The 19,738-nt window shown below is 40.3% G+C and overlaps 2 protein-coding genes across 5 annotated transcripts in view; one reads left to right on the plus strand and one right to left on the minus strand.

Moving 5' to 3' along the window:
- Positions 1 to 4,875, minus strand: part of micu3a (mitochondrial calcium uptake family, member 3a) — a 36,440-nt gene extending 31,565 nt beyond the window's left edge. For all 4 annotated transcript variants that reach the window (XM_042485827.1, XM_042485825.1, XM_042485823.1 and 1 more), the window contains exon 1: positions 4,592 to 4,875. In XM_042485827.1, the coding sequence (XP_042341761.1) occupies positions 4,592 to 4,858 (267 nt within the window). In that variant the 5' untranslated portion in view covers positions 4,859 to 4,875. The remainder of the gene's footprint in view (positions 1 to 4,591) is intronic.
- A 5,202-nt stretch (positions 4,876 to 10,077) lies between these two features.
- On the plus strand, positions 10,078 to 12,127 carry LOC121942554 (fibroblast growth factor 20-like). The gene is made up of 3 exons (XM_042485798.1): positions 10,078 to 10,692; positions 11,650 to 11,753; positions 11,882 to 12,127. The coding sequence occupies exons 1-3, from the start codon at positions 10,356 to 10,358 to the stop codon at positions 12,125 to 12,127; spliced, it is 687 nt and encodes a 228-aa protein (XP_042341732.1). The 5' UTR covers positions 10,078 to 10,355.
- Positions 12,128 to 19,738: the final 7,611 nt, after the last annotated feature.

The following is a 19,738-nucleotide window of genomic DNA, read 5'->3' on the forward strand; positions in this document are numbered from 1 at the left end:
TACACTGTGTTCTTGTGTAGTGATGTCAAGTAGCCACAACTAAATCTGCTCCCGTAGTTCTCCTGACTGCTGAGCAGATGCTCCAGGTGTTTTCCCCTCAGGCAACCCAGTGTTCTCCATACACAGCTGCAGCTTTCAGTCCATCTCCTCAGTTTTCTCAGAGCTGAACTCTCCATACCCTACTCCAAAATGGCATCAAGTTATCTAGAGATGTCCCGATCAGATCAGAAAGATCGGTATTGGGCCCAGTCAACGCATCTGTTAATTGATTGGGATTGGTTATTTTAAGCACGTGTCTCGCTTGACCCTTTATTTACGTGTACGGTCACACAACTGTTGTAACGGGAGAACATGATTGGCAGTAGAAATTCAGGTTTTATTGTAACGCTGCTACTCCGAAAAGTAGAAATAGATTTTTTTCAGGTTTAACTTATGCTGCTACACCACTTTAAGTGGAATTGAAATCTTTGTTGTTCTTTTTTAGTGACCTCGTTTTAATGTAATGTTGTATTATGTGGAACTGTGACCAATTTTTACTTGTCGTCACTGGAAATGTTAAAGTTTAGCTATAATACTACTTTGAAGTGGACCTGTCATATGGCGTTAACTGCTTCTATTACAATGTTACACTCCTGTGAATCTGAGAGCAAAGTCTGAGGAAGTTTGTACTTTGTTACTTTGTTGAAAAAAAAACAAAGGCTGTACTAAGTGGATTTGTGATAAGAGCCACATAAAAGCATTTTTTAGTTTGTTTACTTGTTATTTTTATAAAAAGTAAAATTAAATTAAATTGTCAAGCATATACACTGGATTGATTTTAATAACTTTAAATGTAATAATTTGTTTCTTCAACTCCTGTACCCTTTTTACAAACTCATGGGCTGTCTCGGCTCGGTTTGGTTTGATTTGGCACGTCAGCCCCGCACTGCAGGGATTCGCGTCTCTATTACAGCGCAACCCGCTTAAGGGTGTCTTTGACTGATGACATCTTTCTTGAGTGATGACATTTAAAAGCAGCTGGCTGATCTTCAACTTGAGTGCCGCATTATTTTTGCTGCGTTTTTCTACTACGGAGAAAGTCCATCTCTGGTGTGGCTTGGCATGCTAAAACTGACAAAGGAAACGCAAAGCAGTGCGGCATAGATTGACTGGGCGTAGCCAAAAATGGCAAAGTAAAAAAGGCCCACTGCCTCACTTTCCTTCTGTCATGAGCCTGTGCCTCTGAGACCAACAGGATCCAAGCTGCTTGCCTTTCCTTAACCTTGAGGAGTCTTTCCAGCATAAATGAGAACACAGCTGCCAAAAAATTCCCAAGAGGTCCCATGTCAGTTTGGGTTCAGCCTCACCCAAACGCAGCCCAGCATCACTCACAGAGCCATTGTCTCCTCATGTGATTCTCTAGAGTCCAGACTGCCAATCACCCAACCAGACATCTTGTCACTCTGTATGCTAGTTCAGAATGCAGACAGGATTGTTTTGCTTATTTTATTACTATTAATTATTTTTTGTTTTTATCCGATTAATCGAAGAAATAAACTACCAATAAATTGATTATCAAAATAATCGTTAGTTGCAGCCCTAGTTCTGTCCGTCTCATGATTCTGTATTACATAGCAACCAACTGACCGTTTGCTTAGCACCACCCTCAAACGCCACAAGCCAATCACATTTTTCAAACAAGAAGGCAATGAGCAACTTCAGAAGAACTGAATGAAAACACATTAGCAAGAAATTAGTTAGAGTATCCACAAAATTGCCTGTAAATTAGCCAAAAAATAAAGTAAAGTACAAACAAGGAATGGCGTGAAAAAGGTGCCTAAAAAATGTCTAATAATTCTGTTAATTCATTTTCAATATGTAACTGTGATAATTATATAGTTTTTCACTATTGCTTTCCTTTCATCCTTTTTCCCAAGCATCTTTTAAATATATATATTCGAAATATAAAGATTTCTTGCAATTTTTGGAATATTTCTTGCCAAGTTGCTCATTGCCCTTTTCAAATGTTTTTGACAGAAATTGCATCAATGTATTCAGGGTTCACAGGTTTAAATACTCTTGAAACTCATCTTAGAGAGAGCAGCACAAGAAAAGCGATGTTTCAAAGGGTTAATGCATGTAAAAACTTGTGTTTTCCTGCAGCTTTGTTCCATTTTCCTGCAAGTGAGATCACCCAATTTTCTTAAAGCCTTAATCTTCAGAATCCTCTGAGGCTACCTCTACTGAGGAACAGATGGCTATGTTCCTCTTTTCCCACTGGAGCTATCCCGTTCCCAAGTTGGGAACAGGATAACTAGTTGGCTATGTAGCCAACTTGTTTCCCAGTCAGGTCCTCTTATGGGCTCACCTGCTTCTAAACTGGCTGCTTCTCCTTTATCCCAGTGTCCCAAAAGGCAGATCTTTTACCCCTGACAGTACAGAAGATCTGCCCTCAAATCACAACCTGCATATATTTTACATGATATGACTGTTTTCACAGTTTTAGATGTATTTACTGCCCTCAAAAAAATCACATTTTCTGAACCGAGGTTTTATATTACCTCATAGCTTAAATGTACAGTTGGGTACAAACAAACATCAGACCAGACTCTGGTGGCAAACACGGCAATATCAAAGGGCAGGGATCAGGAATGGGCCCAAAACAACTTGATCAGGACACCCCCATTGATCACAAAGCACCTGATCAAATACATATTCAATAGTTAGCTGCCTAATATCCGGTGTTGCTGTCTTACTTATTATTTAGTGGTCGTTGTTCCATATGGATGAGAATATTGGTGTAAATGTGCTCTTAATATGATGAGTATTCTGTTGTTCCTGACTTGTATCATTTATAAACTACAAGCTGATTTCCAGATAACTGTTTGAAGTTCATTGGGTTGATGCGCTACTTAACTCGTGGAGCCACAAAATGGTATAGTGCGTAACAACTAACTATGACGCACTTTCACAATATCATGATATAATATTACAGTTGTATCATCTTTAACTTCAAATAAATAACAAGAAAAACAGATGTGTATCAAAGTGCATCTTCAGCCAAAAAGTGACAACAATGAACCAAAAATAGGCTGATGCTCCTTACTTAAACTTAGGTATGCATATACACACAAATCCCAAAATACTACATATGCATGCAAATGTACATTGCTTTATATGAATGTGCACATACACACATAGGTATTGTATGCACCCATGCACTAAAATTAGCAGCAAATGCAAAGATGTGGGAACTATAGGGCTGCAACTGACAAATTTTCCTGTCTGATTAATCAAATATATTATTTTGTCCAATCAACTCGAAAATTCCGAAATTTTGCATTTAAAAAAACAAACAATTAAACAAAAACAATTAATAAATTATCAGAATTGTTACCAGTTATTTTTCTGAATAAGATGACTGTTTCAGCTTTACTAGGAACTAATCGTTAGATACTGGCAGTGGTTAGAGGTAACTAAGAAGAGTAAATTTACTCAAGCATTGGCCTTAAGTACAATTTTGAAATATTTTACTCTTACCCTTTTTAAGCTATTTGTAAGCTATGTGCTGTTTTGAATAATGTCCTTCCTCTGTTTAAGTAACAGTTGTTGTATTCCAGCAATGCCTTGTGCCATTATTTTGTTATTATTGTATGTAATGTTTGTGTTCCATACCATGTGATCATGGTCTTGAGTCACATAAACAAATAAAAAGTAAAGAAATGGATGAGTTACGTCTGGACATCTTAGAGGAAAATATTTTCCTCAAGTACATTTATTTTGACCGCTACAGTTACTTTAGTTGTTTTATTTCTCCAAGACATGTTATCATCTTATAAAATGCAGACCATATAAAAGTCATTGTAATCTGCTCCAATTACTGCTGCAACATTAACATTACGTTTACATGTAAATACATTACTAATTCAACATAATATAAACTTGTGAAAAGGTTGCTTCTACATAGCAAGTAACTCTAATATTTGACTGTAACTTTTGATACTTTTTTGTTTATTTTTCTGCAAAAGGTAGTTAAGTAAAAACTTTTAATGCAGGGCTTTAACTTGAAATGGAGTGTTTTTAATGTGTGGTATTGCTAATTTACATTTAACATAAAGAAGAACTGTTAAATTAAGCTATTCAATAACTGGGCCGTGTAGGTAATAGTAACTCATTTCTTTACCTTGTTTAAAAGTGTTACTGAATTTGAATCGTTGCTGTGAGCAGTTCCTTCACACAGCTTTCTGCCTGACTGACAGTAACATCCTCAACGTGTTGTCATTTCAGCACCAGCGCGAGCGGAGAGCGCCATTACTGCATCTGCGCGCGCACATCGTCCTGCAGCCAAACAGTGAGCAAACTGTTTCCACTGGGCGTACTGGGAATGAATGACACAGTTTATCCGCCCGAGAGGAAAACATATAAACTGCTAATCACACCATGGCTACAAAACACAAGCAGGCCCGTCTAACCGGGCCCATGTGGGTCGATGGAAGGATGAAAATACTCTGCCTTTCCGCTCAGTGTTTTTACCCCACAGAGGCCCCTTTGACAACACTGAAGACATTTTTTGCTAACCATGTCGTTACGTGTCACAAAGTGAACCTCCTACCCTCTCCTTCGCTTCAACGGTCGGTATGGACGGTAACGGCAGACCGTTGATGCTGTGACTCCCCATCCTCTTCCTGCCTCTGCCGCTCCTCATATCGTTGTACAGGTAAAGCGCCACGGCGCCTCCCGTAGCGACACACATTCCGACCGCCAGACACCTCCCTGCCCTGCCTCCACTGGCCGTCTGACCACCGACGAGCTCGTTTTTCGCCGCCGACCAGAGGTTTAGCTTACTGGCCAGCGTTACCACTCTGCGGAAGGCGGCCATTGCTGCTGTTGTTGCTGCTCCTGCGGCTGCGGCTGTGCTGCTGCTGCTGTGATTATAACTTTGCGGGCAGCACTAAACTATCGCGTTTTCTCGCCTTTATCGCGAGATCTGCGGGCACTGATGATGCTGAGGTTGAGAGCAAAGTCTCTCTCACACACACAGGGGACCATTTGGTGCTTCACTAAGTGAGAGTGAGTGATTAATTTGAACAGAAGTCAATCATAAACAAGAATGTAGTCAAAGACAAACAGTGGACTCCATTCACTCAGTTTACATGCGTAGAATTTAACAAATAAACTGAAGTGTTGGCATTCAGTAATGTAAAACTGATGTAGCCTAAAAAGTGTCATGAATTGGCAGGAAATCATATTTTACAATCAGATCTTTTGCTTTATTAAAAAAAGCATGTTATAAGTGAAAAAGTAAAATAAAAATCCTGCATTAAATATAGAGTCTTAATCAGAGAGATAACCAGTGCACCCGTGGCTACATTTTTATTCTATTTGATTTTAAGATTCATGGTTTTATCATTTTATGATTTAATGATTTTGTGATTTAATTATTATTCATAATTCTATAATTTATGGTGTTGATAATATTGAGCTATGATGCTTCATTATGTTTTTGTTTGCTTTGAATTGCTTTTAAATGTCATTTTATATTGCCCTTTTATATATTATTTTATATATATATATATATAATGCCCTTTTTGTAAAGCATTTTGTGTTGCTTTTGTATTCACCAAATAGGAACCACGCAGGTGGAACTAATGTGTTTTCATAAACAGAGGGTAAACAAACAGCTAACAAACAACTAACATTGCCTTTTAGGTAGAAGCATGGCCACAGAAATGGAAAGTTGAGTATTTTTTGGTCAAAACATAAGCACATGCATTTATTTCATTTGTTTGTGATTTTTAAATTACCTATATGATACAAAATCAGCTGGCCCCCAGATATTTTCATATTATCGAATCTGACCCCCATAAAAAGTTTGGACACCCATGGCCTACTCCAACGAAACATTTGAAAAGGAGCCACATTTGTAAGTGGTCTTTTAGCTCAAATATCTCACAACATGTAAGTTTACAATTTGGAATAAACTTGAAAGACATCTCGTTTTACATGGGGGAAATTATAAGTAATCATTGATATCAACATATTTCAATCTTCACTTTTTAATGAAGGTCAGTGGTATCAAATTTCCAGTGGGAAGTTCAGGATGAAAGGAGCCACTCGAAAGCAGATATCAAACGAAAATCAAAGATGAACTCTTCATTTAAGTCTTTACATTTGAGACTAATGTTAACCTGATGGGGCTTTTCTTACGACTTTGATGCTGGGAGAATAAAGGGGAGAAGCCTAATAGATGGCCCTGTCACCTGTTCACACATGAAGCACGGTGGATCACTCTAACCTATGAGCTCCATGTAGCAAAAAGTTGAAAACAGATCAAACAATGACTATCAAAACCTTTTCGGTACAAATAAACCCTTTAAAGGGTTGAATATAGCTATTAAGCCTTTAATTTGTTCCTTTGATTTTTAATTTGGTCAAAGTCTAAACAAGATAAGCCTATTATGGTGTCTAATCATTACAATACACTCCCTAATTGGTTGACTGACTGAGATGTAAATGTTTAACAATGAATGCAAAATTACGATTGACATGTATAAAGTTCTCAAAAGTTGAATTTTGACATCTAATTTGTAATTTAATTTAATAACAGAGCTTCCAGCAGAAACATATTAGGTCCTTTGATAATAGTTTGTCTAAATAAAGAACAAAAAGCATTTGTTGTGGTTGATTTTAAAAGCCCAGACCTATCTGGGCACATTAAAGTGCACTGTAAACTCTGACAAGTTGGTCTTACTTAAAATAATCTTGGAAACTGATTGCCTTGAAAAAGGATAGTAAATTTAACCATTAATCGTAATTTTTGTTTACTTTATATCTATTTGTTGCTTAAAATTTAGCTGTATTTTTACTTAATTTTGTGTAGTTGTTGCCACTTAAACAAGACAAGTGAAATTACCTTGTTTTTTCCAACAAGTTAGCGACTTGAGTAAACCAAGTTAGTCTGACTTAATTTGGTCATGACAGAGGAATTAACCTATGATGAAGTTCTACAAGTTCTGTTTTGTTAAGATGGTTAAGAAAAATACAAATATGACTGACCTGCTTGCAACCAGCAGACAACAGATATATAGCACAATATACATGGTTTACTGAAGCTGCTAAAACTTAAATAGACTGCTTTAATTAAACTTGTCCTTTTTAAGTCGCAACAATTTAAGAAACTTCAGCTTAACAATTAGATATAAAATAAACCTAAATTTCATCAAGGCAATCAGTGTCCTAGATTTTTTTTAAGTATAATCAACTTGTCAGATTTTATGGGGTTAGAGTAAAATCTAAAGAGGTCTAAGCCATTATCTAGGTGGCATAAAGACTAAATTATGATGGAATTAAACAAGTCTACATTTTGATAGGGCCTTCTGAATCCCGCTTTCAAGGACCCCTGGATTTCCCCAGACCCCAGTTTGGAGACCACTTGCATTAATAACCTCTAGGCTACGTATTCAGTTATTCCATTATCCAGGCATTCGATTAGGTTGTAATTTCTTTGTGTGCGTGCGTGCGTGTGTTTGTGTGTGTGTGGGTGGGTTAGTGGGTGAGGGGTGGGGGTATAACCCTGGGGGCCTCCTCCTCCTCCATGAATGTTATAGTGGCTGCATGGTTGGCTTCACTCCGTGTCCCATGTCACAAACAGGGCAGTAAACCAACATAGAATATATTTTAAAGCAAACCATGTGACCCTGGGAACCGTTTCCTTGCACATTGAAAGCGAGCATAGAAATGTGGCATTGTAGTTGACGTCTTCATAGTGGCCTGGTCGATAACCAATGCATCAGGTTCTGATCAGCCTGGAGGCGATTTCAATCGATTTTGTCCCCTTTTAAAAAAGTTCCCTTTCTTGCTGGTCATAAATACTAATGAAGCGAGGGAAAGGAGGAGGCGGAGGACGGACATCACACACACATATGTCCACTCAGTCTGTCTGTTTTACGCACACACCCAGTGAATAACGGGCTTTTTCAATAAAGAAAAAATTACGCACAGGCCAACCGTTGTCCCACAATGCCTCCGTCTTTCTTTCACGCTACAATAAATAAATAAATAAATAAATAAAATAGAAAATCGAAACGAGTACAAAATGACCTACGCATCGCGACCACACGCGCACACAAACACCTCTGCACCTTAAACCCATTCATCAATGCAACTCCCAAGGGAGGGGGCAGCTGTGTGTGCGCGTTAGCTGTGTGCGCGAACGTGTGTCTGTCTGTATAGCTGCCAAAATCAATGCCATATACTATGGGCTGGAACACGGGCCCCCGTGCCACTGTTTAGATAAAACCACAAGAAACACAGACCAAATTACATGGCACGAAGAAAGAAAATTGGTACACTTTTGTTGATCCTAGCTATAAGTCAAAACCCCACATTTGACAATCATCAATTTATCTTCATATTTTGCATTAGTCTGATACAAAAAACGCATGTAAAGATTCGCAAATCTTAATCTAATGCTTTTCTGCAGAAAAGCATGGAAATAAAAATATTTAGCTTGCAATGTATGGCACATATATGGTCATTATGTTCACAGTTATGGTCAATAAAAAGATGTAACAAACCTCGTTCATTTACATAAGGAATTAACAGCTTCTGAAGCCCTTCAAGTGTCAAGTGTCGGGGTATTATAAGCTCGAACTTCAAACAGGTACTGTATATTCCCCTCTTCTGGTTGTTATTGCCTGATCCCCTTACAAGATCCCTGCACTTTGAAGCGTCTGTGTCTTTGATTCGTCTTTTAAAACCACAATTAAGGATATATGGGCTCCTGCGCTGTTCAAAGCGCAGTGGAAAGATCAATGAAGGGGATTGACAGTCAAGTGATGGCGTTTGCACAGGTGTGTGTGGGCGCGTGTGTGCGATTGTGCATGTTTGTGTCTGTGCGGGCGCTGTAAACGCGCGGCTGGGTTACATAAAACGAGGGCAATAAATCAACAGCCGAGTGCGAAAATTACGCAAATGGGGGCTTTCCTCTCTCTCTCTCTCTCTGTGTGTCTCCTGCTGCACCTGAGTCATTTCGAACCAAGGGGTGTGGGGTTGTAAAGTGTTAATGGTGTAATGGCAATATCACTTTTCATGCTGTCTGACATATATATACTCTCTCAAATTCAAATTGTATATTAGCACGAACAAAAATGCTGTCACCAAAGCATTTCATAAAACAAAACAAAATTACTTCACATATACTAAATATATTCATTAATTCAATATATATTTAATTTCCAGGTTAATCTATCTCTCCATCCATCTGTCTATATAAACATGCACAAAAACACACGTACATACATACATAGCGCGCACGCACAGACACACACACACACACACACACACACACACACACACACACACACACACAAACAAAATCAGTATAAAGTGAGTAAAGTAAGCTAAATGAAAAGGCAGTGTGAGCTGCTGTGTTGGTTGTCTCAGGCTGTGACATGCACTGACACATCTTGCTGCTTCTATGGTGCTGACACTATTTCCTCCAAATATATATGTAATATAAATCTGGTCAGAGAGTGTATCAAAATCTCTCTTCTACTCTCTCTTTCTGTACGCTGCTGACATTGGGTCATATGAGCTTCAGTGTAACTACTGTATTGTTGCAAGGGGAAGCGGGGGGAGAGACCTGTCGTGCTCATTTTATTAGTAGTTTTAATTTCCTCTCCAAGTCCCTGCGCACTCCGCACTGAAACTGAACATCAAAGGTGAGACAGGAGAGCGACGAGTAGAGGGATGAAGGGCCGCAGATTCAAACAGGAGCAGATATTAAGCCATAAAGGGAGGAGATCGGGACGCATTTGCATAAAAAGGCAAATCAGGGTGAATTTCCATAGGGAGTATTGCGTTATATAGATGCTGAGTGCACTGCGCTACATGCTGCCACTGGAGGAACTGAGAGAGCTCAGTGTGTACCGCAGGAATAGAAAGGCTGAAGTGAGGAGAGAGAGAGAGAGAGAGAGCGAGAGAGAGAGAGAGAGAGAGGAAAACCCTGAAGTGCACCGGAGCAAAGGGGAGTATCCCGAGGTGAGGAAGAGAGAGAGGGAGCGGACAGAGGAGTGGAGAGAGGGATAAATAGCAGAAGAAGAGAGGAGAAGAAGGGACACGAGCTGCTGCAGCCGGGGATACCTGCATACATCAAGATAACGCGGGAGTTTAATCTCAATTAGATGTCAATCTAATTAACTGTGCTGCTGGTGACTGCGCCAAAACGCACACTCATTGGGGATTTTCTCCGCCCAACTTTTCTTTTCCTCCGCTTCTCGGGCTGACCCCCTCGCTCGCTGGTTCGCACCGAGGCTCTTTGCTTATCACTTGGGTCTCCTGAGCTGTAAAAAACCGCATCGGCTGTCTTATCTGTGATGGGGGCAGCGGCGGAGGTTGGGAGCTTCGTCAACGGATTTCTGGACAGCTTTGGCCCCGCGGGTGCCGCTCCGGCTCCCGTTGGCTCTCATTTCGTTCTCACCCCAGCCGGGGCGGTGGACTACAACTCGGTGACCGGACTGATGATGGGGGGACACGGGCGGCAGCAGCAGGAGCACCTGGTGTCTGCGGAGAGGCTGTCCCGGAGCCTGGCGGACCTGAGCCATCTGAAGGGGATTCTGAGGCGGCGACAGCTCTACTGCAGGACCGGGTTTCACCTGGAGATCCGTCCCGACGGCACCGTGCAGGGCACTAGGAAGGACCACAGCAGATTCGGTACACGCCCCTTTACAAATAAACCTATAATAATAGTAATAATAATCATGATCATCATCATTGCTATGATTATTATTATTATTATTGTTATTATTATTATTGTTGTTAGTAGTAGTCTATTGGGGAATTACTGTTATGGGCTCTATTGTAAGATAGTGTCTGACAGGTATCCTTATGATAGACGCACTGGAACACACACACACACACACACACACACACAGGTAAAGTTTAGTGTAATATTTCCGTGAGTGATTAATAAAAACTATCAATATCATATGATAATAACCATGCCATACAAGTTAGTGTAATCAAATGCTACATGCAGTGGTCCGCTGTGATGGCAGCTGCTGCTGTTGAAACACTGAGCTGTAGTCTATGGTACTAACAGCATATGTTATAGTGCATCATCAAAAACATAATTTATATCAATATGAATAAGCTCCCCAGAAGGGGCATTGCTTTGTGTATTTCATGTTTAAACATTTTTTCACCACATTTCCTCTTTGAGATTAGATTGCAAGCTTTTCTTTACTCTTACCAGCTTATCTTCATTTATCAAGATAAACAGCTGCAGCTTACAGTAGATCAAAAAGAGTCCTCTGAGAGATTTCTTTTAGTGCTGGAGGCTGTAGCACTTCTGGCACTTGATTTATTCCATTTGAGACTTGGATGTACCTTCATGCCAGAGGCCATTCCAGACACCCAGCCTTGCTTGTCAGAGTCAGCTGGTGCCGTTGTTAACTGTACTTTTCTTTTTTGCATTAAGTGTGGGTCAGTTACAGTCTCACAGACGATACTTCTTCAGATGTTCCAGTTGGCCTAAATATCTAAATTATCTCACAAATTAAAATCATTTTTTATGTGTCTTTTCATACGTGAGTAAATGTGCTTATCGTGAGTTGTTTTGAGCAAAAGGTTCTGACAAGTGAATCTAATGTAATACGTATATGTGTGCAGGTATCTTGGAGTTCATCAGTCTAGCTGTGGGACTGGTTAGCATCAGAGGGGTGGACAGCGGCCTCTACCTCGCCATGAACAGCAAGGGAGAACTGTATGGATCGGTAAGTGCACACGCTATTAAGCATACACTGAACACACACATCCATCTGTATACCAAATCTCAACATATCCAATTTGGGTCCATTTTGCACCACTAAACAAATCTCTTCCTCCACCTGTCTTTCTGCAGGAGAAACTATCAGCAGAATCCGTTTTTCGGGAACAATTTGAAGAAAACTGGTACAACACCTACTCGTCCAACATCTACCGGCATGGAGAAAAAGGTGCATTTTACTTTGTTGCTCTGAACAAAGATGGGACATCCCGGGATGGAACGAGGTCAAGGCGACATCAGAGGTTCACTCACTTCTTACCGAGGCCTGTAGACCCGGACAGAGTACCAGAGCTATACAGAGACATACTGGGCCAGAGCTGAGACTGATAGGGTGTTACCTTGTCCCTGTCAGAGCCAGTCCGAGCTGAAAAGCAACCCAAGTGCACCTAATCCCAACTCCTTCTTGAGGGAGATGGAAGATCTTGGACAAAACAAGATCACAAAAAGTGCACCAAATCAACACTCCGATAGCATGGAGGAAGGAAAGAGAAGCTCTATGAACCAGACTAGCTGGGGAGTTTGACTGACCAGCACCAGGGATCTTCTGTAGAAGATGTGAGGGCCCCATGACAGACACTTGGGCCCCTAATATAGCCCCTTTACCCGCCAATGTAAAGGGTCCTGGTGGCTAAAAAGACAATTTCTGCAGGTAAACTGAATCCGAACTCCCGCTAGTCCAAGCTGCATGTTCAAGAGGACAAAAGTGTGGGAACTAACGGGTGAGAATAACAACTGACTGCTAGCTTTTTACTGCTGTGGCTTTCAATTTCACTGTTTTCAATTATTTTGTTCAAAACACTACTGTGGCTGCTAAGTAAATGATTTATTTAAATGCTCAATCCACTATACAGTGTGGCTGGTTTACATAAAAAAGGTAGTTTCATGCACTGGAAATCAGTCACGTCTGTTGGGGGAAACGGGTCTGAGAACTGGGGGAATCATCTTTATCGGACTGTCTGTTGGGATCGCAAGGATGGATTCCCTTTAAAACTGCTCCAAAGAGAGATGCTGCTCAGAAAATATGTCTTTTCTACAAAGTGCATGAGAGACAAGAGGAGAAGGACTGATTCAATGGAGTTTTATATGGACTTCCTCTGTGGTGTCCTGTGGTGGAATACTGCGCGTTCAGATGGAAATCTAGAGACTCATTCTCGAACCCAGTGAAGGAATTCTGTTGTTCTCCCACTGACCGCAGTCAAACAACGAGCACGGGGCCAACAAGGACACCTTAACAACCCTGTCAACAGATTTTATTCTTATTTATGAATTTTTGTTTCGTATGACATACAGTATATTTATTTCATATATTTATTTATTTTGAGAATATATTTTTACAGGTATGACTTAAAATAAAAAAAGATATTCAGAACAAGCAGTGAAAGATTTTTCTTTTATATTTTGTCATCACAGTATGAACTGCCATTTTCCATTCTCATGGTATGATTGAAGAGGTATATTCATATCTGCAGTGAATGACCTTGTGTCATATGGGTCAGTGATAGAGCCATATCTATCCAATCAAAAACAGCACACTATTGCCATGAGCTGTTAATCATGATTTGCTTGGTGATAAACGATGGGATGACATTTTTCAGCTCGTCAAGGCTGGCCCAAATTTTATTTGGAGCTATTGTTGGAGCAACAGGTACTACAGTAAGAATGTACAGTTAGGGCTACAGTAAGAATGACTTTTTGACTTTTTATATAATATTTGCTTAAATGGTTGCAAAATCCTGGCAGTAGTACATGAAACAGAACATTTTTTCCCCCTCCTCCTCGTAGTGCTTCTGCGTACACAGCAAAGAGAAGTAAACAGAAGACTGATGACAAAAAGCATGCTCTCACTTTCAGAGGTCTTCTTCCAGTTACTTGTCTTTACCTCGTACACTGCTGTTCGCAGTGCAGACACTGACATTGCATTAAAAAACTTATCTGCTCTAATTGTTTCTTTTTAATTCAGGCCGGTGAATTCTTGCGAATGCCATTAGAAGCACCAGGAGGAGCCAGAGGAGTATAATTTTTCACTCAATACATGAACATGATGTTAGAAAAAGTCAAAGTATCATGTAAGTATGACTAAAACTGGACTTTTAAAATACATGTACACGTGTAAGTCCAACTGAAATTGCACTAAGTTGAATTTTGTTGAATTTCGTAGACGAACACATGTAGATAATACGGTTGGAGGTCACTTTACTCTTTCATGTATACGCCTCAACTGGACCTGAACTGGCCTAGGCTGCTCATGCTCTATAGTCCCGATGCCAGGCTTTAAACCGGAAGTTGAACAGTAAAAATTAGTAGAAGACAGCTGGGAAAAAAACAATAGAAGAGCAGAAGAAAAAATAACACAAAGGTAAAAAGTAGAGTACTGACAAAATGTACAGCACTGTAAAGTTACCCATGTTGTCACCATTCAACATGCAGTTTGTTTGCCGATTGATCTATTATACATACCAGACAAGCTAGCAACCGGAATAAGGCCCAAAAGCAACTAACTGAAGGGGCATATCGCCACCCACTGTGGCGGAGACGGACATATTTTCATCCAAAAATGGATTCTCTTCTGGTGCTTGTATAATGAGAAAAGGACAGTAGTCTAATTAAATGGCCTAATCGAGCTATAACTGTAACTCCACTTAATGGTGCATGTCAATGTACTGAGTGTCTGCGCTGCAGCAACAGTGTACATGGCAAAGACAAGTAAACAGAAGAAGACTGATGATAAATGCAAGCTTTCACTTTCACAGGTCTTTGTCTGTTCACTTGTCTTTGCCCTGCATGCTGTTGTTTGCAGTGCAGACATGGACACTGCACTAGAGACTCCTTGGCTCTGATTGGTGGATTCATGCAAATGCCATTTAGAGCCGCAGGAGGAGCCAGAGGAGCATGATTTTTCACTGATTATTTGTCTTGTGTACTACTGTCAGGATAAAGTGACAGATTTAGCAAATATGACAAAAAGTTATTTTCTAAAATCAAAGTTACCTACTGTAGCTGTAAAGCCCCACTCCAACCAGTGTTACCACCTGTATTTTTTTTGGGTTAATATTCTTTTTCAAACAGAGAATAGAGGTGTACTTAGTAGTTCAATGTAATCCATTACCATGGTAACCATATTGCCATTGTAGTGTACATGTCAAAGTGATGTGTAGTGATAGTGATCACTCTAGCATAAGTTAGGAGGCAGAGAATTTCTTTTCTCAGGTACTTCTGAGTAAAGACTTCGTAGCTTAAACATTTAACTGACGGTATTAATTTGCAGAATCTATAATTTTATTTTTTTTCTGGCCTAAAAAATATGTCACAGTTAGATGGGAAAAAGAGAGACATTGTAAATTATGAATGAGACAAAGGTGACAAATGGTTAAGAGTACTATTCAACAAAAAGAGATAGAGTGATGGGAAAGAAGGAAAATAACATGAAGTCATCTAAGTGAGGAGACAGACAGCACGCGCTTCCTTTGACAGACACTGCAATTAGACAAGTGACTGGCAGGTCGAGAGCACCGCCACACTCTTTCATCTCCCCGTCATCATCACTTTATCCCTCTCTTCATCCGCCTGTCTTGGTTGAGTCATCCCTTTTTCGTATGACACCTGAGACTGAATTGACCAGATGTCACTGTGGCAAAGGTGAGAAAAAGGGTGCTATGAAGATGAGAGCTTGAGTTAGAAAATAATAGACTAAGGTGGAATAAGAGGCATATGATTAATAAGGGGATGATTATTTTGCAGCCTACTGAAGGCAGATTGTGGGTTGAATTAAAAAGTGCATTCCTGACCTTCGAAACAGTAATTGACTAAACAATCTCATCTGAAGGTCCAGAGCTTTCAATCATTCAACATATCCTCGTACATTTGGCATGATATCTTATGATTTGGCACCCACCTGGTTAGGTTAGCGTTAGATTGAGGAAAAAAAAAGTCATGGTTGGGCATCATGATGTGTGTGATGTGACTTAAACTCAATAGGGCCACAAATGCAAAAGTTCTAAATATTGAAATCTACAGCTATGACTGGCAGTTACTTCCAAAACGAAGCAGCATTTGGTTAGTAAACTTACTACATTATTTTGTTGGGTTACAGGTTAGATTTAAAAAAAAAAAACCTGTTCAGGAATGTCTGCCAAGCATCCAAACAGACCAGTGCAATAACTATATGATCTTGATCAACAGTATATACTGTATGTAAGGAATTACTCTTTGCAGCACAAGAACAATGCTGCTCTACATGCACCATTAGGTAAATTATTATGAAGCAAAGTGGAGTGAAACTGGAGTACGCATAATTCAGTTACCAGAGCTCTGTAACTTGTCAATCTTTTAAATTACCTTGGCGCACCTTAAGCCCCCTTCACACAGGACTAGAATTACCTAGGGACCACGTGTGATGTAGGAATTCACCCCCACATAATGCGAAGTAACCTTTGTTCTACTTTGCACAGGATAAGTGCTCTAGCAAGCTCTATAGTGTTGTGAGTGAAGTACAATGCATGAACCCCCCCACTGTGACATCCACAGCACCCTGCGTACTGAGGATGGGAGCAGAAAGGCTCAACAAAGGCCTCACTGACCTTACACAGTACCGAAGCAGAAAAAAACTTGATGCCTATCAGTCTGTATCTGTCCTCAACATCTGGCCAATGTTTGCCTGACACTGGGGAAACACCATTTCTGTCAGATTCATCTCAAATTGTTTTATGTCTCCAGCTGCGATTCACATCAAGGAGATATTGCCATGTACAGGTCATTGCCAGCATACAGGCTCATCAGTTGTTCGGTAACATGTTTCAGATAAGATTACAGGCTGCTGCGGTTCACATCTGCCCAGTTGTGCAGGCAGAAGCATGGCTACATTGTGTCTAGTTAGGACACGGCTCAGTGTGTGTATAATCCTTGGATAAGGGTATACAGTGTAGGATGAGATGGAGAGAACATCAGACAGACAGCGCCTGAGTACCAGCATACACGGACCGAGAGTGTATGTCAGACACAGAAAGAAAGAAAGAGAGAGAGAGAGAGAGAGAGAGAGAGAGAAAGAGAGAAAGAGAGAGAGAGAGACAGAAGTATGACTTGAAAGTTTGTAAGAAACAGGTGGGTTTCTGGGGGGGCTGGATGTGGGTTCTTCGTGTTGCTGGTCTGTCAGGTTACAATCTTCCTTTGAAGTGTGTGTGTGTGTGTGTGTGTGTGTGTGTGTGTGTGTGTGTGTTTGCAGGGAGGGGGAAGCATGTTTATGTGAGTCAAAGTGACTGCGTAGATTCATGTCAGTACAACTTCTGTGTGTGTGTGTGTGTGTGCACGCGCGTGTGTGTGTGTGTATGATCTGAATCTGTGTGAAGGTGAGCCAGGGGTTCTCCTGACTAGAGGGCTGTCTGACTGATGTGTAAAGGCTTGTGTGTGTGCGCGCGTATAGCTGCACTTCTCCCCTCTCTCGTCACTCTCTTTCTGTCCTCTGTGGGGGTTTCCATGGACTGGTTAGATCTCCACTGCTGGATCCAGATGGTAATGGTCCAGACAGAGATACCGAGAGCCACAGAAGTAGGAAATGGACAAAGAGATCCTCTTTTCTGTAGCCCTTTGAAACCTGGATAGACATCAGTTTTTCTTGTGCGGCATTCAAAAACTTTTCAAAAGTATTTAAACCTTTGAAACCTGAGCAAGACGGTTTATTTCTCTTCAAAAACATGGGATAAGGCAGTGAGATAATTGTAAGAAACTAGTAAAAGGTCGCATGAAAATAACCTGAAAATTAATGATAAAAGCAGAGATAGAGAGAGAAATACAGAAAATTAACCAAATATGGCAAAAATGTCCAGAAACTATATTTATGACTATCAACATTACATATTTAAAATTTGTTACAGAACCTATAATATTTTCAATTTTTAGCTCTTTTTTCAGGTTATTTAATTGTTTGCATTTGTTTTTTACTTTACTTTCTATGCTAATTGTTGAGGTAATTTTTGTGTTCTTTTCACTAATTTGTTGCAAATCTTTAGTAGCTGATTGCCTTCCTCCAATGTTTTTGAAAGAAATCAAGCTAATTTGCTCAGGTTTCAAAGGGTTAAGTCAAGTAAAACTTGATTAAAACAACCCAGTCTCAACTCATAAAATATTGACGCTTAGTCAGTTGCTCGACTGCGTCAGACACTGACACACCTGTAAGCAGCAGTATGAGATGCTCTGCATTTCTTGATACTCTGGGCAACTCTCCTAGAGAGCATGAAAGGGGTGGGTGGGGAGGTGGATAGGTCATACAAACTCTGGACTTTCACCAATGAGCCTGCTGTTTGTGTCTAATATGAAACCAAAAGTCAATCGAGTTATTTTAATAAGAAGGTAGTGTGTTGTTATGTGTAGCATACTATACTAGTGATGTACGTTTGTGACAAAGCTGCCATGTTGGAACAGTTAAGTGGGAGAATTAAGCACAGTCCATCAGCAAGAGCATCTTTCTCAAGTCCTTTTTACATACAGATCATGCTATAGGGCCTCAACAAAGTCCATCCTTTATGCCACATTTCCATTTTCACACAGAGCCAAACAACAGCGGTATCATTCTGCCTCGGTGTATGATTTTAAATAGCACCTGGCATTGCAAAACAAAAAATAGCATGATGGAGTTGAAGTTTAACACAACAGCATTGGCCTCTAGAGTATATAACATACCTGTCGATAGCCCTTTATAAACAATAACAATGGCACAACATGGCAATAACGACCATTTACTGTCTCTATTATATGGATAACTGATCCTGTAAGGAGCTCCCAAATCCCAATGTTTTCCTTATTTCCAGACATTTACTGCTGCTGTTCTTCTCTGAATTAGCTACTAACTGCTGCTACCAGCCGGCTTTTAAATCTCTTCGTGCTGGGTCGCACGTATTACACTTCCTCAAAATGTGACATCTATTCTGCCCATGGTCCCATCCTATTGGCGGTCCTGTTTATACAGAGACCATTTCAGAGCTGTTGATGCCTCCTGTGGCGGCTTAAAAGCGAGACAACTCTGTTGCCCCATTCTGCGATTATGCCTTTTATACAGAATGGTGAGGCAGCATGACGACGCAATTCCCCACTTTGAACTGGCAGTGTAAAGTGGCTACATTTCACAGCTAAACCTTACACTAAAAAAAAAAAAAAACATTTTAAGAGAGAAATAAGTAATGCAGTAACAGTCTCAAATACTTCTTTCAGAATATTGTGACAATTGACACAAAGTTATTTTCATAAATGTGCTATAAAGTGTGTGTGTGTGTGTGTGTGTGTGTGTGTGTGTGTGTGTGTGTGTGTGTGTGTGTGTGTGTGTGTGTGTGTGTGTTCTTTTTGTTTTTCTCAGCAGGCAGGTGTAGAAGTCAGTGATCTCTGCTGGTGTGTATCTACGACTAGCGGAGTCCACACAGGTGTTCTTCCTGCAGTCATCAACACACACGCACACAAACTTAAGACATGCGTGCACAGTCTGTCATCACCTCTCTGTGCGTGAGATTAATGGTGCTGTGTGAATGACTCAGCTGTGGTGAATTCAGACAAAAAGAAAAAAAAAAAACTGTGTGTCCTTTCCAAATTCTTAGACATATTAGACAGCTATGAACTCATCCAACTTTTGACTAACAAATGACTTAACCTCTGAAACTCTGACGTGCTCACCAGTGACTCCATCTTAACAGGCTCAAACTTAAACTTCAGATTTCCAAAGATATCAAACACAGTAGGAGTTTCACCCCACAATTGATCACGGAGTTAAATGTGTGTGTCCTGATTGATAGATCTCTAAATGATTGGGGCCCTTAGGATGTGATTCATGTGTGTTTTAGGAAAGCTTGTGGTCATGGGTGCAGTTGAACTTGAAAGGAAAGATCACCTTAAAAGAAACCAGTGTTGACTGTTGGCAGGACATGAACCAGTGTCTCTGGAGTTATTAAATCA

The sequence above is a fragment of the Plectropomus leopardus genome, chromosome 4 (genome assembly GCF_008729295.1).
Source record: "Plectropomus leopardus isolate mb chromosome 4, YSFRI_Pleo_2.0, whole genome shotgun sequence".
Lineage (NCBI taxonomy): Eukaryota > Metazoa > Chordata > Actinopteri > Perciformes > Serranidae > Plectropomus > Plectropomus leopardus.

Bases quoted from the DNA above. Each gene is read 5' to 3' on its own strand.
- LOC121942554 (XM_042485798.1), top strand. From the start codon at position 10,356: ATGGGGGCAGCGGCGGAGGTTGGGAGCTTCGTCAACGGATTTCTGGAC. The intron at 10,693-11,649 runs GTACACGCCCCT...ATATGTGTGCAG, and splicing joins GAAGGACCACAGCAGATTCG to GTATCTTGGAGTTCATCAGT. The intron at 11,754-11,881 runs GTAAGTGCACAC...GTCTTTCTGCAG, and splicing joins AGGGAGAACTGTATGGATCG to GAGAAACTATCAGCAGAATC.